Source organism: Neolamprologus brichardi, chromosome 18 (genome assembly GCF_056152115.1).
Source record: "Neolamprologus brichardi isolate AB-2024 chromosome 18, ASM5615211v1, whole genome shotgun sequence".
Taxonomy (NCBI): domain Eukaryota; kingdom Metazoa; phylum Chordata; class Actinopteri; order Cichliformes; family Cichlidae; genus Neolamprologus; species Neolamprologus brichardi.
In genome coordinates, this window is record NC_142121.1 from 13,994,994 (window position 1) to 14,020,145 (window position 25,152).

Genomic DNA, 25,152 nt, shown 5'->3' on the forward strand with positions numbered 1-25,152 from the left:
AAATAATTCTCTGATTTTTTTACACTTTCTTTGACATATTCATATTCCCTCTGACACCCACAGAACTCATAACAAATGAAAATAAAATAAAATAAACCTAAGCAATTGATTAAACTAATCTTGACAACTTTCAAACCTGACTTTTAGTCCAAAACATAATTTATCACAAATTTAAAGTTAATTAACCTTTGTTAAGATAAAAAAAAAAAAATTCCTAAATCCGATTAAAATTTTAATTTGCCTTCCTCCCCTGCAGCTATGGAAGTGGTGGCCAGTTGGGTCTTTGATGAAGTTTCACAAAAAGCCATGTAAACACCTGTGGAGTTAAACGCCCTATCAGAGGGTTTCCGCGGCGGCAACAAATGAGCGAAGGGTGGCGTCGCGGCGGGAAGTCTGATCAGCTTCACGGCTTCAGATGACCTAATGAGCAACCCACAAGGCCACTAATGAGAGTGGAGACAAACGGGGGTATGTAATTGGGCAGGGGGTGGAGTGAAAAGTAAATACTTCCTTTGTTGTTGGAGGAGAAAGAAAAAGGCAAACATAACCCACCTGCGTTGGAAGAAGCGAATTTTACGCACGACACTTTTACGCACCGACCTCTCAAACTTTGCTCCGGGCTCATATTTACGTTAAAGGTGAGCTGAATGATTCATGCGCGTCACCCGGTGACCGTGTGAGACCCGAGACCCGGTGTTTTCCTGCACAGACGCCGGATAGAAAAGGGAGTGTGTGTGTGCCTTTAAGGCGCCCGACTGCCTGTCGCTTTGTGCTGCGGAGAGACTGACGCCCTCTGGACACAGTGGACACTTGAGCGGCGGCAGAACACCATCCTGGAGAGGTTCAAAGAGAGCACAACCCCAGTCCTCCTTAAAAAAAAAGTGAAAATCTCGAGCTCGTTAACTGCGTTGTGGTAAGTTTGAGACTCTCTAATATCTGCATTAGCTCGCTGTTATTTTTTCTTTTCTTTTTTTGCGCACTCGATTCTCTTGTGGCTGCGTGCGAGTGAGACAAAGTTTTGAGCGGAGCAGGGGAGGGGAAAAGGAGAGGTGAAGAAACGCGTTGAGGACTCGGGGAGCTAATGTTCCTCACATGTTTTCTCTCGCCGTCATGCGAAATGCAACAATGTGCGGCAAGTGTTGAAGTGTAGGAGCAGAGAAGCGAGATGGGAGAGAGTGTTAAAGCGCGACAAAAATAGAAGGGGGTGAAGAAAGGGGGGAGAAAGGGAGCTGATGTTGCCAGATGTGTGTGTGTGTGTGTGTGTGTGTGTGTGTGTGTGTGGTGTTGTTGTTGTTCTTCAGTAAAGTAAGCAGTGCTGACTTTGAATGAGATGTGACGCGAGCGTTTTAGAAAAGTTCAAATTAAGACTTTACAGAAAGGCAAAGCAGTGAGTTCCTGCACACGTGACAGCACATTTGCATCTACTTCAGGATGAAACTTTATTCCTGTGTGTGTGTGTGTGTGTGTGTGTGTGTGTGTGTGTGTGTTTAACAGTAGAAGTTAGATGTTAACTCTCACACAAAATGGAGGAGAGCTCTCCAGTCGAACAGAGCTTCACTTTCCTCTTTTGGAATTAAACTGTTGTTGTTTGTTTGCCTTAATCCTCCATTCCTGATCTAAGATCCTGTGCTGTGTCTCTCATTGATGTAGGACTTTTCCCAGTGCCTTGCTGGTGAGCCGTCAGGATGAGGCCCGGTGAGCTGATCCTCCCCGCTGTCGCCGTTCTCCTCTTCCTCCTTTCAATATTATCTCTGACCTCCGGCTGCAACAAAGCCCTCTGCGCCAGTGACGTCAGCAAATGTCTCATCCAGGTAAGGGATGCTGAGGTTTTCCCACGCCTCGCGACCTGCGAGCTGCTTTTGGTTTTTGCACCTTAAACACGGAGCCGAGTCCTGGATGTTTGTGGTGAGGCGGTGTTTTGAAGCGTGTGTGAACGAACGAGTGTTTGCAAACAGGCTTCGCCTCCCTGAGGTAACTCTGTGGTTGCAGACACATAATCTCAGGTGCACTTAACTCGCGAATGTGATTATCTTCTCTGGAGATTAAAGCGGCGAAGTGCAGCCAAGTTCAAGCTTTTCATCCTCCAGGGTTTACAGCTGTTTTGTGTAAACAGGCACAGTTGTGTCTCTTGGCTAAAACACAAGTCAGGAGTTTAAAGTGACAGCAGTAGGTGGACGAGGAGTCCGCTTTTTTGCCGCTTTGCTTCCATAAAAGCAGCAAAACTGTACAGCGGCGCTTCTTTGAGCGGTAGCTGAATTCACTGAGGGGAAATAATGCCTCCGCAGTCGGTCTGTTTTGTACAAGTTCTTCTCGTAACAGTAAATATCCAACGGCAGCCAAAGTCGAGTCTACAAATCTGCCAGGATAAGATGAAGATTTGGACCTGGGAACAACGATGGAATCTGTTGTAAAGAATGCAGATACATTCCCTAGATAATCCTGGAGGCGTCTGAAAGGGAGCGGACCTGTGAAGCTGTCCAGCCTTCAGCTGATAGGGAGCTGGATGTCTTTCTTTCATTCTGTTCCGTTTGTTTGTATTTATTTATGTGAGGTTCTTTTAGCTCTGCTTTTAAAAATCTCACATCAAACTCATTCATGCTTGTTGACTTTCTAACATCACTTCCTTCATGTCACTTTTTCCTCACACGTTCGGATGAGGGGTTCAGCCCACGCGTTAACACGGATTCCTTCATGAATTCTTGTTTCGAGTTGGTTTTAGAAAAATCAAGAGAAGAGTCGGCCTGACTTTCTTTCAGCTGTCAAGCCAGATTTTTGCTTGGCTGCTGTCCTGTAGGTCAGAGCTGTGTGTTTAGCTTCCCTGCCTCTTCCATTACAGTCTTTAAAGTACTGTCATTAACCTCAGTGGCTATTTCACCTGTTTAACCCCTTGTGAACGTGAGATGCAGCTCTGTTTTGACCCAAACTCTATTCTTGGAGCAGGATGTTTGCAGCTGGATGTTTGCAAGTAAAGACAGGTTGTTGTTGTTGTTGTTGTTATTTTTCTTTGTTCAAGACTTGGCTTTTAGATTGTTTAGCAGAAAAATGAATGTATCCAACAAAATCCTGAACATATTCTGCTTCCAAAGTTTTTCTTTTCTTGGATTTAGATTTATTTATTTTAATTTAGTTTGTTAAAACAAGACATTTTGAAGGTCTGGCTTTAGTCATGAAGACCAAACTCTTCTGCTTAATTAAATGAAATAATTAAATGTATGCAGTTTCGAGTTGATTTTAACCACTAATGTGGTTACCATGCAAAATTTAAAAAAAGCATTGCTGCAGGATTGCAAAATACATCAGTACTACAGCGCCGGCTTTAATGCAAAGGTTCAGGTTTCTGCAATTAATTAAGTTACCAAAAAATCTGCTTGGCATGCTGTGAATCAGAGCCCGGAGGGGTCTAAGCAGCCCTGTGCTCTTCCTCCGTTTTCCTGGTTGGTAATCCAACCTTTCCCCCTTTTAATCACTACGTTGCTTTAAGGAAAACTTTTCGTGCAGCAACTACCAACAGTACAACAAGACATGTAGGACATGGTTAAATGTAAGCCGTGAGCAGTGGGTATGAAAAGAAACAAGACTTAGAGGCAGGAGATGAATCCAAACTGTAGATATCGAAAATGACCATAAATCGCCCTGCAAGATCTTGTCTCACGGGGTGAGGATGATCATGATGGTGGGGGATCAGCCCAGAACTACAAAGGAGGAGCTTGGTTACACACTCTACCTTATAATGGACTGAAGTCATCACTTCATCAAACTTACAGATTCATCAGAGGATCGAATACTTATTTCCCACATTGTGTGCAGCTTTAGAAACCGTTACAAGGAATTTTATCTGTGCTGTTTTCACACATGCACCACAGCCCTCAACTTTTCTAAGAGGTGCCCGCCGAGGATTTGTATGAGGGCGCGTAAGCATCTGATACAGCCAGAAGAGACGTCCTTTGGTCTTTAAGAGTTTGCTTTGTGTGACTGATGCACTGATGTGAGAGTAGTGCAGGTGATGGTGCGATGAATACAGAGATACTGATATTTTCAGTTGGGGAAAAATGTGGCTGAGGCGAAAGGAAACTTAAGAAGGCGTCCCGAACTGATTCTGCAAACATCTTCCTGAGTTCATGTGTGAAAATGCCTCAGGAAAATTGAGAAATCCTCACGTGAATCACTGTAGCCAGGAAATTCCTGGATTTTGTTGTTTTGCAAAGGTCTTAAATTGCGAAGTGATCTAAAAACAGTTGAGGAAAAATGAGCTCTCTTCCAAAAATCTTCAGAGGAAAGACAGCCTCTCGTGGCTTTTTTTTTTTTTTCTTTCTCTTTTTTTAAAGCTTACTTCTTTTTGGATTAAACTCCTAAACAAATCCCTTCTTCCTGGCTTGAGTTTCCCCGGAACATTTGAGGCCCTCTATTTGTTCTTTACTTCCAGGTGGCTTATTTCGCCTGATGAATCACTGCTCCGGACAACAGCTCTGTAGCTTCCGCGACCCCGTCGACACCAACTCGCTAGCTGTCAGAGGCGAGAGCGATTTATGTGTGTGTGTGCGCCGTGAAGGAGAAACTTTCCTGCCTCTCCAGCCCCTCCGTAGACGCTCCATGTTGCTTGTGATTAGTGGGATTTGCTGTCCGACGCTCACTTTTGCGCTCTGCTGCCATCTCAAGTCATTTGTCTTGAATTCCCTAAACCCCCACCAAGGGGTGGGGAAACATGAGAGCAGGAGGTCGAAGAGGAGGGAGGGGAGGTTAAGGTCAGGAGGAGGTGTGTGTGCGTCTGTGTGGAGAGAAACCTACAGTTTTGAGTCTAAGATGTGTGCAAAACTTCACAATCCAGCTCTGTCCAGGACTCTGCACACCAGGCTGTTTAGCAGGGTGGGGCAGCAGATTTCAAAGCTGAAACACAATAGCGGTCGCTCGGTGGGACGAGCGCATACTCACTTTCCCTCCAGAGCCCTTTTGTCCCGCTGCAGCCGGGCTTTGACTGATTGCAGCGGTTTCCACTTGAGAGCAAGGGTAGCCTAATAAGAGCTCTTTAAGCCGTTAAGATAACCTCATCCACCTCAGTGGGGAAATTGTTGTTAGTAGGGTTGCAACTACCGCTTGTTCTGATTAGTCTGTCCATTCGTTTTCCAGCTGTTTCCCGACAGCGTCAGGCAGAGGTGAAGGAGGTTCCTCGAGCCCAAAGCGATGTCTTCAAGCTTCTTTTGTCAAACAATATGGTGAAAAAGCAAAGAGGTTGAATTTACTATCACAGGAGATGAAGAGTTTAAGAAGCTTAGGCAAGTCAATCTTTAGTGTTTTTACTTGGTGAATGACTTAAAAAATTTATTCCATTTTATTGTTTTCTGGTAATTAAAAGCTGAAACTTTTGGTCCTTCTGTCCTGTCACTGTTCTGTTTTTGTATGCTGTTAAATTTATATGAAATCGGCTTTAGGGTGATACCAGCCAAGGAAGAAAACTTGAAAAGAAAAGTTGACAAATAAATGGGACGAGACCTTGTTTCCTTTTTGTTTTCCTTCAGTAAAAAGAATGGAAACTCTACTTTTGGACGTAGTTATATTTTAACACTAACAGACTAATTATGTCTGTGCGTTAACTATAAAGGTAGAGCCAGAAGACAAATTGCTTGTCTCAGAATAAAGGCAGAAGTGGCTGTGTCCAAATCAGTTTGCATGTTAGCTCTTTTTTTTTTTTCAGCCTTCACTTTTTTTAATGACCTGTAATTAAAAGAATAAATCCAGTGTCCTAACACACAGTAATGAGGTCTGAGTGCAGGCCTAACAGATGCCATCTTTCAGCTGTTTCTCCAGACGGCCATCCCGTCCACTGTGATATTGTGCAGCAGATTAAGGCTCTTACATGTACAGATGGATTTAAGAAGTTGCCATTTCCAAAGACGAACTGTATTTTATGTCGTCTTCTTTTTCTTTGTGCTGTTGCTGGTGTCCTTCAAACCACTGGTGCTCTGGGAGAGAATACATTTATAAAGATTGTAGCTATAAATCTGAGTCTAGCTTCTTGATGTTGGTTTAGACAAATGATAATAAAGGGCCATTACGTAACCTTCACACTTACTGGATGATGAGGTTGTGCTCACAGATGCTAGGTGCTGCCTCTCAGCAGGCTTCTAGATATCAGCTGGTTGAGACAAAGTCGGTTTTTGTTAATATGTCCCATCTTCATGTGGCTGCTAAATGGAATTAAATAAAGTAAAAGGAAAAAAAAAGTTTGAAGTGATTTGTGTTATCTACTCCCGTAAATACCCAAAATAAAAACATGGAGCTCTAACTTAGTCTTTGCACATAGCAAAGATTGTAAAAACAGAGAGGTGCTTATTTTAAAGCTAGCTCCCTCTAAGCTTGAGCTCATTCTTAACAAATATAAGGTAATTAACATCACTTCTTAAATTCTTACCCCTAAACATGTGAGCAAGTTTCCCACAAAACACTCCTGAAGCCTTCCTTAAGTTTTAAAATGTAAGCTATTTTAGCGGTTATTTTAGTTTTAGCTTTATATTTGACACTTTCCCCCCTGTTTTGCCTACATCTTCATAATAAATAAGCAAATTTACTTGTAACTGTATATTAAGCTAATGAAAAGCATTCTTGCTTTAGTGCCATACGTCACATAAAGACATGGTTCTTAGATAAGATTCACTAAAACGTTTCTTCAAAAGAAAAGGTGATTATGTACTGTTATGTATTTTTTATTTATTTATTTATTTTAAGTGGATACGGCTAAAGTAGCAGTTAGTAGGCAGTTAGCCGTTACTGTTTTAAAGCCAGGCTAAATGCAGGTCTATGAGTCTCCTCCATCCTTTTTTTAAAAAAAAATTAATTTATATTTTTATACGTTTTGCCTGATTTAAGGCTGCATGTTTTCTTCCCAGGAGCAGCTGTTTAGTTTTTCATAATTTCACCCTTGAGAGTCATAATTACTCATGGGATCTGATGTTGATCAGAGGTTTGGGGATTGAGAGGCCAGTGATTAAGTGAGCTCTGTGTGTTTCTTGCAATCCCTCGATGGTGAGTCACTGAAGAGAGACTGTCTATGTGTAAAACATGGTTTCTGCAAAACTGCAAAGGAGACTCGGGAAGAAAGGAGTCATGGAGGGAGCAGCCCTGTCCTGTTCTCCAGGTGTTTTCTTCTCCCTCCCTCCTTCTGTTCCTCCCCCATCCCAGTGACCTTGACATGGAGGAATGTGCTCCCTGTTTAGTGTCATGGGGGAACAGGAGGGAGGAAGAGGAGCTCCTCTGGCACTCTCACTTGCTTTTTAAGCCCACCAACTGCGCTTTTTTTAGTTCTGTGTCGTTTTAACTCTAAACGCAAACTGCACTGCAGCACAGGAGTGCTGTTTCCATGTGTTTGTACAGGAGGTATTGCATCAGCAGTGGTTTCATGTTTTTGGATGTTTGCAGAAACTTGTAGCTTCCATCTAAGGAAAGGAAGAGAAAAAAAAAAAGCATCGTGAGCAGTTGAGCTCAAGCCTGTGTGTGTGTATGCGTGCATGCATGTGTTAAGCCTCTGTATGAGATCATGTCATTACAAAGACTTTTATATTTTCTTTCTTATTTGCACAGCTGTTGTTTTTATTATAGTTTTTAATAAATGCTTTAGATTTCACTTCATGTACCAATATGAGGACTTGAGCTGTGAAAGTCTTTCAGGACTCTGGTCTGGAAAAGACTTGAGACTTTAAAGGATTGTTCCAGTTTGAATGTTTTGGACATTCAAAAGCATCCACATGAATGTTTTTGAATGTTTGTGTCTGTTTCATGCAAACTCTATCATCACTGTACAGATATGTAGAAAATGAGTGGGACAGGAAAAAAAACACAAGATCTTTGCACACATTCAACTTGTGTGCATTTAATAACCGTTGTTCATTTTGTTGTTTGTTTGTTAGTTTGTTTCTTTTTTTAAAGTCACTGAAAATTGCACTTCTTGAAAATTTTTCAAGATTTTTTTTGGCATTTACCTGCAGACAAGCAAACCAGAGATTTTTGTCTTGCAATGTCAAATGTGTGTGCTGTTATCTATCTTGTTGAAATCAGTGTGCACTGTGTGTTATTGTTTGTAGGCTTCTGATTGGCCAGCATGGTTTGGGCTGTATCATCACCTGTTGCTTTGGCAGGTTTTTTTGTTGTTGTTGTTGTTGGTTTTTTTTTTTAAATTTCCTTAATTTCCTCTTAGAAGTTAACCTGGATCTTTTACTTGTTAGCAAACTTGAAAACCACTTTAATCCTCCTCCTCTGTGAGAATTTGGCAAAACCTTCCTAACAGGCAGAAAAATGAGTCTTAATAATTGTCCTCAAAGTCTGTGGGCCGACCTGGATGTCACCAGCGAGCATGTTCAATATCCGATTCTCCTTTAAGTGTTAACTCTCATCTGATGGGCTGGATTTGATCTTGTGGATTTCATTAGGATTCGTAGTTTCAGTAGAAAAACTTCTTTGGGGATTAGGGACTACAAGAGAAGTGGAATTTTTAGTTCCACTATAATCAAGAGAAGGGAGATGATGCTCTCTACAGCTGGCGTCTCTAAAATTGGTCAGCTTGCATAACAATAATGGCACTACTGCATGAAAAAGGGTTATTTTTGCCCTAAAGTCAAAATGAAGACATCACTGACTAGGGCTGTTCGATATATCGGATGATGATGTAAAAACATCTATCGTTTCATTTTACGTTTGTTTCGTGGTGTCGCAAAATAAACTGTTTACGGCAATATTTTTTTTCATCGTTTTGATGGTCACTGTAGTGGCTATATTAATTTCTTAAAGTCCTCTCTTTCTCTTATATTTAATATAACCACACTATGGACGGACAAGCCTGCTTTTATGCTGTGGTTAGCAACAACAACGGTAAAACCATCACGTGTCCGCTTGTTTATGTTCCACATAAACCTTTCACAATAAAGCTCAAGATCCTGTTGAGACTTTTCAAAATAAACTGAATCACGTGAAAGAGTATGCAAAAACAAAAACAAAAAAAAAAAGCGGAAATATCCTTAGTTTTAGTATTTGTTTGAATATAAAATAATTTCTTACCACTTACAGATGAGACATTGATGGTGTGTTTGTTGAGCTTTGAGATGTCAACTGCTTTTGGTGAAGTGGGGGTTTTTGTTTGTTTGTTTTGTTTTTTTTTATCACTGATTTTCCTAAATCTTGCCGCTGACACGTCCTCCATGCAGTAAAAATTTTAAAAGGCTAAAACCAACACTGAAAGTAATAAAAACTAAAATAAACATTTTTTTAAATGATAAAATATGAACAGAAATCCAAAAAAACAAAATAAAACAAACCCATCAAATTAGAAAATGCTGAACCATGGTAACCACTGTTATTGATTACATTATCCTCAAGTAAATTGGTTAACATGTGGTTATGTGATGACTAAAAGTACAAACATCATCAACATAATTAGCCACTTTAATGTGAATCAGTTGAATTCTTGGTTTAGTAAACCAAAGTTGTAACAAAGTGCAGTTTTTCTTTAAAGAACATGTCAGATGTTTAACTCGATCATAAACCGAGACCTGTGATGTGAAAGTGTGGATTAACGTGTCCGGACCTGCTGCGGTCATGAAAGGAAATGCCGTTTCTTTTTCTTTTTTTTCAGTTATTCGAGTCTGCGGTGACGTCTCGCATTCTTCGATGAATGCCACACGCAGAGCGCAGTCTTGTAATGGCCTGTGTGGGCCCTGTAATGTTTTAATGGTACGTCTGCTGTTTGAGCAGCGTGTTTGCTGTGATTTGAAGTTTCTGCTGCACCTGTCAGACACCTCCGCATCAAATTCATCAGGACTGAGATGAGTTTAGTAGTCGGGTTTTGTTAAGCGGTGTTTAATGCACACGGTCCTGTGAAAACGAGGTACACCCCACGATTCAATGGCTTGTAGGGCTACTAAATAAAGTCATACACAATATAATTATTTATCAGACTGCTGCATCACTGTTGAGGAATTCTTCTTTACGGCGTTGCTTCAGTGCATGTAGGGTGAGGTCCGGACTGGGCTGTAGAATCTTTTCTTTTTCCGCCTGTTGTAGATTTGCTGCTGTGTTTGGAACCATTGTCCTGTTGCTCAAGCCAATTTGGCCAGATACTTTCAATTCAGTTTTATTTATACAGCAAATCACAACAACAGTCGCCTCAAGGCGCTTTATATTGTAAGGTAGACCCTACAATAACACATAAAGAGAAGAACACAACAATCATATGACCCCCTATGAGCAAGCACTTTGGCGACAGTGGGAAGGAAAAACTCCCTTTTAACAGGAAGAAACCTCCAGCAGAACCAGACTCAGGGAGGGGCGGGGCCATCTGCTGCGACTTTTTGGGGAGAGAGAAGGAAGACAGGACAAAAGACATGCTGTGGAAGAGAGCCAGAGATTAATAACAAGTATGATTCAATGCAGAGAGGTCCATTAACACATAGTGAGTGAGAAAGACTACTGAAGAAGACATACAGAATGCACTGACTAGAGTTAGGGCTGTGCGATATGACCAAAATCTCATATCCTGATATAAGAATTCTATCGTCCTGATAACGATATAAATCACAAAAATGTAACATTTTCTGTAAATTCTGTGAATCTCGGGCAGCTCGTCTTAACTGATGCATGAAACGATACATTTTTAGACAGTTGTAAAGGCCACCGTTTTCTTTGTGAGTATTTATTACACGGCGTGCTGCGGGGAAAAGCCTGTTCTAACGTTTGAGTCTAAGGTTTATTTTTTAGCACCTGGCGGCTCTTTTTTAAATTCTCATCCGTAAATAATCTGCTCTTTTACGTGATTCAGTTTATTTTGAAAAGTCTCAACAGGATCTTGAGCTTTATTGTGAAAGGTTTATGTGGAACATAAACAAGCGGACACGCGATGCTGTTACCTCTTTGTTGCTAACCACCAGTGTTGGGTAAGTTACTTTAAAATAGTAACTTAGTTACATTACTAGTTACTTCTATCAAAAGTAACTCAGTTACTTCAAGTTACTCGTTACTTTCAAAGTAACTAGTTACCAGGGAAAGTAACTTTGGTTTTACTCAGAATTCTCTTGTTAATGTGTTGCTTCCACAACTTTGCCAGTCTTCTAGCTTGCTTACTTGCCACAAGTGCACTGTGCCACCTACCAATAGAAAGGAAAAGATAATGTGCATATTTCCACGAGAGAAATCCCACGCCTGGACCGTCATTGACTGCTGCCATGATTCTAGCCTACGTCACAGCGTCATGTGCGCCTTTTACATCCAACACAAAAACTGCAGTCGTGGTGCTTTGATTGTACTCAGAACTCGGAAATTCTGCCTTCTGAATAGGAAGATGTAGATAACAGCAGACTGCAGATGAGCTGCTTACAGGGCTGGACTGGGACAAAAAATCGTCCAGGGCATTTTGACTAGAGACCGGCCCGCCATTATAGGAAAAATCATAAAGCCTTTGAATGAAAACAAACACTGTTGTGACAGTGATGTACACTGTTTTGATGGTATATATGCATCAATCTATCAATCCTTTGTTGTAAGATTCAGATAATTATTTTTTAAAAGCTAGACATTTTAAATGAGAATAAGAAAGAAAAGTATTTCTTTGTGCCCACCTCTCCCTGTTAATGCCCTACCTGGCCCCCCTGGCAAAACTTTGCTAGATCCGCACCTGCACAGTTACCAGCTGTCAGCTACCTAAAAAAGGATCCTGGGGTTATCTGTCTCTCAGAAACAGTTCATAACTTCCCTTTAACTCATTTATGTCACCTAAAAGATAAACCTGTTTTTCCATCACCTGTTCAGCTCTGATGATTCAGTAAGGACGTCTCCTGGTTTCATCTTCATGTTTCCCTCTCAGCAGATAACCAAACCAATATCATGACCAGCAGCTTTTTTGCAGCTGTGGCTCCAGCAAACATCAGCTGATACTAGAAATTAATATTAAATTCAAACAACAGCTGATCAAGCTTAAACGTGCTGCTGTTGTTTAAGGCAACATCGGCTGGTTTCCTCTTTCTGGCGCAAAGTGGGCGATAAACAAACAAGAGAGCCGATCAGCTGATCATTGATCAGTTTTCATGATTGAAGTAGAAACGGGAGAGGGAGGGAGAGAGAATGAAAGAAGAGGCAGCTGTGCAGCAAAGACACAGAATAACTCCAGCTTTGTGCCTTTTTCATTGTAGCTGAAGTACGGGACAAACTGTTCCTTTTCACCTCAATAAGAAACGCGTAATATTTTCTCTGAATACCAGACGGGATGGTTGGCAACTCTAATAACTTATGAACAAAATAAAGTTCAACATCATTAACTTCATAGCACCCACCCAGCTGTATAGAAACTCCGTCATGCTAGCTAGTACGCAGTACGGAAAAAGTCAGAATAACGAAAATAAACTCCACCTAAACTTGGTTTATATCTGACCCAGATAGACTGCAGGTCATAACTTCTTACCTGAAGTTCAGTTCACACTTGGACCGGCGGCCGCCTCGGGTCTCTTTTCCTTCTGCGTCCCCTTTCCCTCATCCACCTGCTGGCCTCCACCACTTGCTAATGTTACAGAATCTGTGGAAGCGCCGCGATAGCCACCACACGAAGTAACGAGTAACGACCCTATCTAAATCCCAGTAACGACTAACGCGTTCCTGATTTTGGCATAATAACTAGTTACCGTGCTCGTTACCACAATAATAACGTAGTTACTGTAACGCGTTACTTAATAACGCGTTAGTCCCAACACTGCTAACCACAACGCATAAAAACAGGCGCTTGTCCGTCAGTAGTGTGGTTATATAAAATATAAGAGAAAGAGAGAAATTAAGAAATTAATATAGCCACTACAGTGACCATGAAAAACGATGAAAAAATATTGCCGTAAACAGTTTATTTTGCGACACCACGAAACAAACGATGGCATAAAATGAAAGAGACATTTTTATATCGCCATCCGATATATATCGTTATATCGAACAGCCCTAACTAGAGTCATATTTGACTCTAGAAAACTTCCATATACACAGGAGTTTGAATGAGGTGTTTGTGCATTCAGGTCAAACATCTCCACTTTGGATTGTTGTTCAGAAGACGCTTTGCAAACAAAAGCCGTGCTGCCGTGTTCTTTTAAGAGAGAAGAGGCTTCATCCTCCAACCTTTCCAAACAAGCCATATGTGTTCAGTCATACTTTCATTGTCACTAACTTTAATATTAGACATCCTAACCAAAGCCTGTACAGTCTGCGGTGATGTCTGTATTGGACACAGTGGACATCAAAGTGACTCTGCTGGACAAACTACCTGATGACACTGTTCCACATAAGCTGCCATTCTGCATCATAATGTATCAGTCGACATCTCACGTCTGTGGCTGGCATTATTGCTGCCATTCCTACATCATGGACAAAGTGTGTTTGTGGGTGTATAGCAAAGGAAACATTTCGGTTGGTCATGGTTAAATTTGTTCATTTCCATATTTTTACCTTCATAAAATATAATTTCCAGTTTGTGCACAGGTCTCTGTAATGGTTTGCTTCTATGCTCGCTGTCCACACTCTTTATCTCAGTGGAAAAAATTACTGATGTGTAGCAAGTATTCTTGTACAACCAGTAGCATAATAATCAGGACAGCAGCCAGTACTATCCAGTGTTTTTGCAACGAGTCACGAGCTGCTGTTTCTGCTTTACTGATGCACGTTTGTTTTCTCCTGCAGGAGCTGTGCCAGTGTCGTCCGTCTGATGGGAACTGCTCCTGCTGTAAAGAGTGCATGCTGTGTCTGGGGAATCTTTGGGAGGAGTGCTGCGACTGCGTGGGTGAGTGCACGGGACTCCGTTTTTATTAGCAACGCATTTTAAAGCTGACAGAAAGTTGGTCCGTATTGTTTTAGGTTTGGAGAACTTCACTGTTAGTTCAGGCTTCTGCACACTGAGCAGGTTGGTGATATCTGCTGAGCTCAACGTGTGCGACATTAGTGTCAGCAGCGATGGATGTGTTTGCCGCAGTGCTGAATTTGTGAAGTTTTGTTTACAAGGATTTATTTCCAACGGTAACCAGCGACGCAAGACTGAAGTGCAAACACAAACACGCACACATACAGCACCACGTCACATTTTTGTTTTGTCCTTCTGAACTGTATGACTCAACTTGAATCACCTCATCGCTCACTCTACACTCAAAAAAGGTGACACGAAAGCGCTGCCGTCCCCTCCTCCGTCAGAGAGAAATGGGGTGAGACATCAGGCCCAAGGTCTCCTGCTTTTTTTGCTGCCTTTTCTGAAGCATAGTTTTTGTTTTTTTTCCTCCATGTTGAGAAAAAACATGGACAAATGGCTAATCGTGCATCTTTCACCACTTATTCAGGTTTAAGACGAGGCTTTGGGAGCTATACACAGTGCTGATACTGGACTCTGTTGTGAATCCAGCCTATGTTCAGAGGGTTGCATAGGGAAAAGTACCCATAACAATGAGAATACATGGCTTTAAGGCCAGCTCAAGACAGAGCTTGTTTCAGTCAGAAGTATTACACAAGTTCCTCTGTGTTGGAAAAATGACTCTGTCCTCTTTATAGATCAGATTGACTTGAAGAAAAATGTGGTGAGAACTGTGCAGACTTCTTCTGAAACATTCATGGTGTGATTTGAAGGAGGGAGCAAAATTTGATGGAAGTGTTGTGGCATAGAAGCAGAGCCTGTGTCATGCTTATTTTATGCTACCCCAATTGTTTCGATTTATGGAGGGATTTGTCCACGGAGAGGGGTTTTCAAACTATGTAAATATGCTCCCGACAGTCCTCCAAAATCCATGCTGCATGGTGCTTGACATGGATGAGTGTGTTCGTTGCTGATCGGTTGATGAGTAGGCGGGGACAGGGAAGGTAGCAAAAAGGTAGAAGTTCAAAAAAATTCCACAAATTTCCCCAAATCATCTTCGTGTGCTAGAAGTTTACTATTCTCTGCACCTGATGGACCCACAGCAACCTAATCAGCAAAAGTGGCCACGTATTTAGGACACTGCCCTCCCCATCTGACCACAGGCGTGCTCTGCAGGCAGTGTTGGGAAGGTTACTTTTAAAATGTATTCCATTACAGAATACAGAATACATGCCCCAAAATGTATTCTGTAACGTATTCCGTTACGTTACTCAATGAGAGTAACGTATTCTGAATACTTTGGATTACTTAATATATTATCATGCTGTTTACAACTACATGAATGTACTATTGCTGTGATTTATTACTGTTACTGAAGGTCCGCCACTCCATAGTAAAGGGACCTCTGGCTAATACGGTGGGTTCTGTGTCGGGCTCGTAGCCGAAAACTAGCTTTACTTTGTTGTCTGGGTCAACTTTGCTAGCGAGAGACAGAGAGAGGCGTTGAAAGGCTGCTCCAACTGAACTTATTGTTTCGGAGTAAAACACGAACACGGTGTACAGTCGAGTCTTAATAGCTTACTTACAACTGGGCTTGTCAGGCTCTCTTCTTGGCTGCAGTGGTTATTATTATATTTACATGCTTCCAGCTCCCGTTTTTGCTCGATGACAGCTCGTACTTTTCCTTTTTCTCCCTCCCTCGCTCACAGACACATAACGTGTATGGCAGTCCATTCTCCCTGCAGCACGGACTACACTGCCCATGATGCTACATTCTTTAGAGCTATACCGGTAGCATTCTGCCTATTAGCTTAGCACAACAACAACAAAAAGGCCTCTCTCACCCAGGAAACACGCAGAGAGAGAGCGTCACCCTGTAACCATGGCAACCCTAACGCTGCCGCCTGGAACAACAGAACGTAGCTGTCAAACAAAACCCAAACAGTCCTGACCCGCCACAATATGAAACAGGGAAGTACCGCCGTGTAATCCATTTATTTCAACAAAGTAACTGTATTCTAAATACCACCTTTTTAAACGGTAACTGTAACGGAATACAGTTACTCATATTTTGTATTTTAAATACGTAACGGCGGTACATGTATTCCGTTACTCCCCAACACTGTCTGCAGGTGAACCATAATTTCCCCATAAAGATAAGCTGAGCTCATCAGGGAACCCAGTGGCTAGCCTATTAGCTCAATCATTTAGCTTGTGTGCACCAAACATTAGTTACGAATGTAGATGATTCCAAAGATCTCAAGAGCTAAATCGTTGTCAGATGATCATCAGTGGTTCCAAGCTTGCATTTTGTCAAATGAAATCCCAGTTTTGTTGTAAGAAACCCTGACGCCTTGTCACAGCAAGTGTTAAACTCCCCCCAGAAAAAAGAAAGTAATGAGCACTATTGCTCATATTTTAACTCGTAAGGTAGTTCAAATAATTCTGACACTGATCTGTATCCATACCTGAACGTGCCAGTTGAAGTCTCATCTCTGAGCTCTTTCTCCCAGTAAAAGCCTGAGAGCGAGGCTGTAATGCGCTCGACAGCTGAGAAGCACACAGGTTTAAACCGCTGCAGTTTGCTCAGGGTGTTGCTGCTGTGATACCAGAGTGTGAGGCGAGCAGAGCCAGATATCAAACGTGTCTCGGCCTCCGTGCGGCGAGGACGACTGTTTATCAGAGCACAGGAAATTAAAGTAGCACTTCCACATATGGACAGAAGTCTCGAGGTGCTCCCGAAGATCAAAGGATGAAGAGGCCCCGAAGGGACAGCGAGGCCGAGCTGCTAAAACGAACTCTTGACTTTTGGTTAAAACTGTAACTCACTTCAAACCAGCAGGGGTGGTTTGAAAACCAGACTTAAAGGCAGATTGGTAAAAAAAACAAGAGAAACAGTGAGCTGTTAAAGCTATCCCACCTCCGCTACATGGCTGCACGACATCCAGACTGTACGAGTTTTTTTTTTTTTTTTTAAAAGCTGTAATTTAGCTGTGCATCTCATTATTCTCATTTTGTGTTTGACTCTCGCAGGTATTTTTGTGTCACTCTCACTGTTTTGTGTCCTTTTTGTATTTTATCTTGTAGTTGTTTGTGTGTCTGTTCTGACTTTCTTGCTTATTTTATTTCTTTGTGGTGTTTTTGCCTCTTGTTTTGTGGTTGGTCTGTTCCTCTTTAAAGCTGTTTTGCACATTCTTTTCTGTGTCCTTGATAATTTGTGTACATTTGTGTGTGTTCTGCTTTCCATTTTGCATCTCTCGTTTGATATTTCTTTGTTTCTGTCTCTGGTGGTTTTGCGGCTCCCCCTAATGCTTTTATATTTGTTTGTTTTGTAAATCTGTATGTAGCTTAGCATGTGGATTTAGCTTATTTTGCACTTCTTTTGGTTTTTATTTATTTACTTATTTATTTGGTAGAGGTTGTTTAACCCCACCCCCCAAAATCCCTTCCTGTGGAGGGTGCCTGCATCTGTTAAGAATTTTATCCGTAGCCATTTTCACACGCTGCACTTGCATAGATTGAAACGCTCTTAATAACCTTCCAGATCCCACAAAGTCTGCGTGGCGTAGGAGACTCCCTCATCTAAATAAAACAGATTTCCAGAAGCGATAACACTCGCACACACACTGTTTAACACGTTGAAGCTGTGTGCTACGTGTGAGAGAGGACACCTGTTGACACGTCACGATTCCCCTCACGTTGTTTGGAGTTTGTGCGAAAACGCAAGCACGAGGTTTGAGCTCTCGCCCTCGTAAACCACTCTTCTCTCAGATCAGCTCCGACAGACAGATATTGCTTCACGTGCTGACAAGGAAGCTTTATTAAAGCTCTTTCATGTGGAACGCGAACACAAGAATCTGACACTGAGCTCTGAACTCCATCCTGCTGCTCCTGCTGCTGCTGCACAGATGTTACGTGCCGTTTTCCTCCCGGACAGGCCTTTTACAATACACCGAGGATGGCTTTTAGCTTTGAGCAAGTTTATACTCCTCATTTATGTTTTTGCTTTTCCGCCTTGCCGCTACCCTTATGTCTACTTTAAGTAAGTTTTCACTCTAAACACGCTCCCTGTGCCAAATTCCATCTACTTTGAAGTGTGTGTCTGAGAGCCGTTAGCGCGGCCGACTGGAGGGGAGAGGACGGTTTATATTTTAGAGGGAGGGAGGGAGGGAGGGAGGACCCATGTGTACATTTTATCAAAAACAGCTGTTCTGGCTCTGCTTTTAGCATCAGTTTTGTAATCCAATTCCTCTGTCAAACTCCGTTCTCCATAAAATGATTTAGTCATTAACTATAATTCACTTTGACTCATTTGAAGGCTTAGGAAGATCATATCTTGATGTGGGGACTTTGTCGAGTGATTACTACTGTATCTGGAAATTAAATGAAGTGTTAAAAAGGCCTTAATTGAGACGAGACGTTTTTGACAGTGGTGTGGTTTTACACAACGGCCCTTTGTGAGTTGCTGTGTCTGTGTGTGTTTGACCGTTTAGCCTTTAAACCAGTCTTTGTATTTAAGATTTAACTGGATAATTCAAGACTGTAAAGGGGGAAAATGTCTTAATGCTCAAAAATGCATATCTATTTTGACATTACCTCACTCAGTTTTACTACTCAAGTAGATTTGTGACCCACAGTCACGTCCTTGGTGATATATCTGAATAAAAATGTTTACTCTTCACTTGAATCGCACAGTTCTCAGTGAGTAGGTTTACACAGAGCCTAGTTTTCTAATTGTTCATTAAAAGACTGTAAATTATAAAAGAAGAGGGTAAGTTGTAGGATTTTTAATTTTCTTAATTATAATCTAACATTTTTCTTAAGATCAAACATCAAAATATTAGACTTGGATTTTTATTTGCTTTTTTTTTTTTTCTTAATGAGGGAAATTATTAACGTTGTGGATTAGTGAAGGAAACAAACGTGTGTGAACCTCGAGGAAATCAAAGGTAATCGTTTCTCAGGTGTGAGGCAGCGGGAATCTCACAAGGTTTATTTTTCACAAGACAAATGAACTGAGGCTACTTCCACACACACTGATATTTCTTTTTGTTTGTTTGTTTTTCAAGTGGGGATTTTGTTGTTTGTCTTAAATATCTACAATATGCTGAGCGTGCCGAGGCAGCAGGTAGTGATGTGTCGAAATGTTGTCTAATCAGAAAGCTGCAAACGCCACAATTTTGTTGTACGTGTACAAAGACTAGAGCTAAAAAAATATGATCCACAGTGTGACATCAAAAAAGATATAAAGAAAAACACCTTTGATGTTGCAAGATTATCTTTTTCCTTTTTCTCATGTAAATGCAGAAATTGAGTTCATCCGTAAATTAATTTGTGGACTAGACCAAAAATTGACTAGACCACAGAGAAAGTTTACTAAAATATTTACTTGCACTTGTGCACAGGACCTGAGAGCTTAAGAAAAGAAATCACATTGTTGCCTCTCAGGTGTTTCTCAACTTTTTTTAATAAAATAGAAGTTTTATAGGAATGAAAGCATGAAATAAATTTAGGGGAAACCTCAGTCTTGGCTGTTCGTATGTAGGATTAAAAGTCCTCCGTGCTGCTGTGTAGGACTGATAACAGTCACAAGAAAGCGTTTAACTTCCTGGTGACTTACCCCTATGAGAGTATCAGTCAGATTTCAGTAAAACAAGATTAATTTGTCCTAAGGACTGACTGTGAGCCTCCTCAACTTCTCACCAGATTTGAATTCTTATTCATTTGTGCAAAAGAGCTGACCAGTGACAAGAAAACCTCACACATTAAAATAACCTGTGATTGTGATGGATCGTGAGCCGGCCCGTTCCTTCACTGCTGTTCTAGTTTTTTGCTTCTGTCTCTTTTTCTTTTTTCTTAAACTTTGTGAAAGTCTGCTGCTTTACGCTGTATTTATACTGAAATAAACATGATCTCAAAGATTTCACGAGTTTTGCAACTATACAAAAGCCTCCATCAGAGAATTGTTGATCAAAGCAAACACTGTATCATGTAAACTAATAAACCTGATTCCTTCCAGGCTACTGAGTGTAGTAAATGACTAGCATAAGGTTTAAAATTTGAATGATTTCAGTTAAAAACAAAACAAATGGCTCTGCATGTAACTGAATCCAATGAATACAATTGGACAATGTAAAAAAAAAAAAAAAAACTGAGGGAAAAATTCTTTATATGTAAATTAATGGTCTTTGATTCCTATTTTCCAAGTTTCATGGTTACTCTGGATAATCCAGTAACTCCAATAACTGTTACTTTTATATGAATTAATAAAACCTGACAGTGATGTCAGTGATGGGGAAATTGCCTCGTGAGCGTCAGACCTTAAATTTTATTTAGCTGCGTTGTGTTGGTGAAGTCAGAGTTTCAATCAAACAAGACTTCCAGCAGTTTCTGCTTTCTGAGATGATTCCTGTGACCTGATCCTTCACTGTGCTCTCGCTGTTTTCACATCAGGGATGTGTAACCCAAAGAACTACAGCGACACTCCAGCCACGTCCAAGAGCACCGTGGAGGAGCTGCAAAATCCCATCCCCTCGCTGTTCCGCGCCCTCACGGAAGGCGACGTGCAGATCAACATGATGGTCGTGTCCTTCCCCGTCTCAGAGGAGCTGTCGCATCACGAGAACCTGGTTTCCTTCCTGGAAATGCTCAACAGCCAGCACGAGAACGTGACCGTGCCTGGCAACAGCATCCACGGCAGCCTCGACAGTCAAGGTAACGCCGCTGTGTTAGCATGGAAAAGTACCTGTTCACACTTTACTACATTGAGGTGTGATCATCAAGTTTGAAGGAAGCGTATTTCTGTCACTGAGGCCAAAAAATTAATTAATTAATTGGGGAGAAACTATTGCAATCCAATCAAAATTTGGGCTTATTATTACGTCAAAATTTTGAGTTGGAAATCTTTATTATTTTCTCACAATTTTGGTAAGTTGGTAAGTTGAAATTTTGACAACCTGCATGTCCTTTCCTTTTTTTTTTTTCCCCCACCTCGATTGGCGGAGGTTTGTTTCATCCTTAGAATGAAAGTGTGTTTTGTTTTGGGGTTTTTTTGTGTTACTTCTTTGATCAATAGAGGGTCCTCATTGATGCTCCTCACCTGAATAGACTCATAAATGGGCGTCAGGTCAATTACACGAATACTTCAAGTACAGTTTTGCCGTAATGTTTTGTTGCTTTAATCATGTGTTTCAGCCAGTAAAAGTTTGCATGAAAGCAAATTTTTACTGGCTTTTCACAGATGATTGATAAGTTGCTAATGTAATAAAAGAGAATAAAAATAACTAACTTAAAGCACATAAAGAGAAGTACATTTAGAACATAAACAGGGCAAAAAAGGAATAAAGTTATGTCAGTTACTGTAGATTAAAAAGACAAAACATGAAAGTATATTTTTATCTAATAATCAGTCCTAGTGAGTGAATAACATAAAGCAGCAGATTTAAACTTAGAATTAGAGTAAAACGGCAGTGTAGCAACAACGAGATAAAGAAATGTGTATAAATTATGTTTCAGAGATGGGTTTTAAAATTTTAATGCTTCCAGCTGCTGTTTAGTTCTTTGTAACTGGCTCGTTCTTTTAATGTGAAGTTTAAATGCTGTGTGCACACCGATGTATCAGCAATCGGCGTGTTTTTGGTTTTTTTGTTTGCTTGTTTCTGTGGCCGGCGGATATCCAGGCCAAGACTTCCTCTTCTGTCTGCAAATTGTTGTTTACGAAAGCAGATAACTTTAAAAAATGACTTTTTGACAGATGCAATCTGTCCGTCTCCCTGCACACAGATGACTTACCTGCACGCAAGCAAAGCCCGCTCAAATATGATTGGTCAGTAAAACCAGTTCATTCAGTAAAACTTGGACTAGGAAATCGAAGCGTGTCCAGTAATAAAACTTCTTGTCATGCCTACAGATGTTCGTATATTAATATACAGCTTTCTGATCATAGAGATTCATGCTCACGTAAGAAAGTCGATGCTCTAATAAAGATTCATAATCAATACAATTGTTGGTTTTAATAAAGTAAAAGATTTGTGTCGTTGTTTCAGTGTTTGGGATCTTTCAGGGCAGTTACTTTAACACATGTGGTCACAGTGGTGCCAAAACAATAAGCTGAATCCCTGATCAATAATAAAATCAAAAATAAAGCAAGCTTGTGCAAGAACATTAATTATGAGGTAAAACAAAAGACGTGCACATTTAAAGTTCAGTAAATAATTCCTCTGCTTTACATCTGTAATATTTTTCTTTATGGTGTGATGGACCACCAGGTGGCTCCAGGGGAAGTGAGAGGGTGATGTCAGTTGTGTGAAGCTGTGATTGAAGTCGGAGTAAAATATTGGGATCTCTCATGTTGTCTTGACATACCTCCACAATGGCATCTTTGATATTCTAATAAGGGGTTATGTGGTGAGAAGCTACGCTGAGTCATCATGGGTATGAATGTCATGGTAATTTGGGGCTTTTGAAGATTTCTTTAAACTGTTCTTTTTCCAGGGTCGAACGATTGTGCAGCATAAATCTTGACTTTAAAAAACAAGTTTGAATTTACTTTTGGATTTTCAGGGTCAAAAGTATTCATACACTCAAATATTTGAATAAGCGGTGATAAATATTCTATAATGGCTCTGGACTTGACATGGCAAAAGTCTGTTAACTTCTTGTTATTAATCATGGTACGCTTTGCCAGCAGAAAAAGGTTTTCACAGCACTCATCGGACTGACCGATACCTGGATCTTCACAGAGTTCCTTGTACTTTCAATCCTCGTTAAAGACGTGAAAGATGTATGCTGTACAATCATTCTCCCCTGGAAAGAAAAGGGTTCAAAGGAATGATTAAAAGCCTAAAATTACCATGACATTCATGCCTGAGATGAGTGTATGTAAACCTCTGACCACAAATGTACATGAGCAAAACCACCGTATTCCACAGAAATTGTAACTAATGATGAGAAGCCACATGGTCCACTAAAAGCAGTCAGTCTTTTCCTAAATGTGCCGTCTCATATTGCTTTACGTTTTTGAATGGCTCGCACAAAACACAAGCCTTACTGCCATTTAATTTTTCCTTTGTTCCCATCGTCTCCTTGTTTTGTTCACATTTAGGCTCACTCACTGAGGGTAATAAAATGTGACCTGACAGGTCAAAGTCTTGAACTGTGACCAGATTTGGCTGGATCAGACTTTTGCATCATTACAGCAGGACTGTGCTGCCAGAAGATCTCCAGCTAAGGGAATTAGAAGTGTTACGTTGCCATTTTTATTTGAATTTGAGGCCATTTTGGCTCTCAACCTCTATTGCTTTATTTGCTATAAAGCAATAATGAAAGCAATCCCTCAGAGCTGAGCTGTTAACTCATTAAGCTCACCAGAACACACAATCATACTTGACGCAGCAATTTGACCTCAGCTTTTAAGGAAAAGCAGGAAAATTGAGGGTTAAATGTTTCGTTTTTTCTCTTTACTGGATCTGTGACTCACACCATCATCTTCGCGTGTTGTTCTTTAATTTCAGAGAGCATGTGCACTGTGGTCTACTTTGACGACTGCGTGTCCATTCGTCAGTGTAAACTATACTGTGAGTCAATGGGAGGATCCAAGTACCGCTGGTTTCACAACGCCTGCTGCCAGTGCATCGGACCGGAGTGCCTGGACTACGGCAGCAAGCTTGTGAAGTGCATGAACTGTCTCTTCTGAAGTGCGGGCACATATTGGTACCAAATGCTTGCCCCATACCGCAGGACTGGGGACAGAGGAAACTATGACTGTTATGTGCTAGCATTCCTCAGTTACCTTGTAAAATGCCCCCTGCAGCCCTCCTCCTACCCCTGCAAACTTTTATTCTGCTGTTTTTGTTTCACTGTATATTTTTAGATGTTTTTTTTTTATAGCATTTTCTTTTCTTTTTTTTTTTTTTTTTTTACTAGAGTTGTATATGAATAATGTATTTTTACAATTATGGTCCGCTAAATCCCAGTCTCATGCCAAATAAAGATACGTTTTGGTGACTGTTTCCGTCTCTAAGAAAGTCTTTCATCATATATTCTGGGGAGGGGAAAAATGTGTGAAAAGCTTATGGCATGAGTGAAATGGTAAATATTTGTCTTCCTAGTTGCCTGTCTCCAGCTCTTCTGTTGCCCAAGTCAGGAAACGCATCATTTCCTGGGGAAACAAAGTTGTTATTATACCATTCTGGTCCACAGGTGTTCCACTGCTCACCGACCGTCTCATGCAAGCAATGGTGTGGGGAGGGTGGGTGGAGAAGGGAACATTTACCGATGCCAATCTCTCACCGCCACACACAAATGCTCTTTGTAATGCCAGTACATTTTCAAAAGGCAGCAGGGTGCCCTATCACTGATTGTGTTCCCAATTGGCATGCAACAGCAGTTTGCACAGACTCCTCCACCGGCTGACACAATGAAACCTTGTTTGTCTTTTTTTTTTTATATTGAATCACGACCTCATTTCACCACTGCAGCTGTGCGGTTTGGAGCCGACGGTGCCAACAAAGATCATCAGAGGGATAATGTATTTCATATGTGAGGATGACCACCAGTCTTCTGGCTCCGACCGCAGCACTCGGGAAAGTACACATGATTGAGAATAGCATGTGGTTTCACCAAATTTAGATTCTAGCTGCTTTTTAAAAACACAGTTTGACAGTTTCTCTTGTACACTGGCTTGAATAGCAGTGAACTTGTGGCTAAGATCAAAACGATACCACAGCCTAAACATACGCCATTAGTTCCAGATTGTTTTCAGCCAGGAAACCTATAAAGGAAAATACATTTGTGGTAGGATCTCCAAATAAATGAAGCACCCACTTCTACCAACTACTAGGTGTATTTTTACCACCTACTTTGCCAGAGTGTTGCTAACAGACTATATATAAAAAATGAAGTAGCTTCTGGATGTTGGCAGACATGCCTTAAAATTGCATTAATCCTTATATTGGAGTCTATGAAAATGGTGACTTCTGACTTGATACAAGAAATGAGTAAATGCTTTTATGGTGAGTTTATGGTCTCCATAACTGGTTTGCAGTCTTAATAAATATAAATTAATGTTTCTTTTATAAATTATTACTTTAATCTGTAATTCGGGGGATTGAAAAAAGGTTTTGCAATAAACATTTAGGATTTTTTTTCACGCACTCTAATCCTTTTCCGACACTCAACAGTAATTAATTAGCAGTTTCATGGCCATATTATGCCTGCTCCCTTGTTTAAAAAATGCAAACAGATGTGTCATTGTCCAAACACCTATGGACATAACTGTGGCACAGCAGTGTGTGAACAGCTGGGACAGG

At 40.9% G+C, this 25,152-nt stretch overlaps 1 protein-coding gene across 1 annotated transcript; it reads left to right on the top strand.

Annotated features, from left to right (window-relative positions):
* Positions 1 to 514: 514 nt before the first annotated feature.
* twsg1a (twisted gastrulation BMP signaling modulator 1a) lies at positions 515 to 23,851 on the top strand. The gene is made up of 5 exons (XM_035908330.2): positions 515 to 913; positions 1,651 to 1,811; positions 13,687 to 13,786; positions 20,297 to 20,557; positions 23,356 to 23,851. The coding sequence occupies exons 2-5, from the start codon at positions 1,686 to 1,688 to the stop codon at positions 23,535 to 23,537; spliced, it is 669 nt and encodes a 222-aa protein (XP_035764223.2). The 5' UTR covers positions 515 to 913; positions 1,651 to 1,685; the 3' UTR covers positions 23,538 to 23,851.
* The last annotated feature ends 1,301 nt before the right edge of the window (positions 23,852 to 25,152 follow it).

Excerpts from the sequence above, each read along its gene's own strand:
- twsg1a (XM_035908330.2), top strand. The coding sequence starts at position 1,686 with ATGAGGCCCGGTGAGCTGATCCTCCCCGCTGTCGCCGTTCTCCTCTTC. Across the intron at positions 1,812-13,686 it reads TCAGCAAATGTCTCATCCAG|GAGCTGTGCCAGTGTCGTCC; the intron begins GTAAGGGATGCT and ends TTTCTCCTGCAG. Across the intron at positions 20,558-23,355 it reads CGGCAGCCTCGACAGTCAAG|AGAGCATGTGCACTGTGGTC; the intron begins GTAACGCCGCTG and ends CTTTAATTTCAG.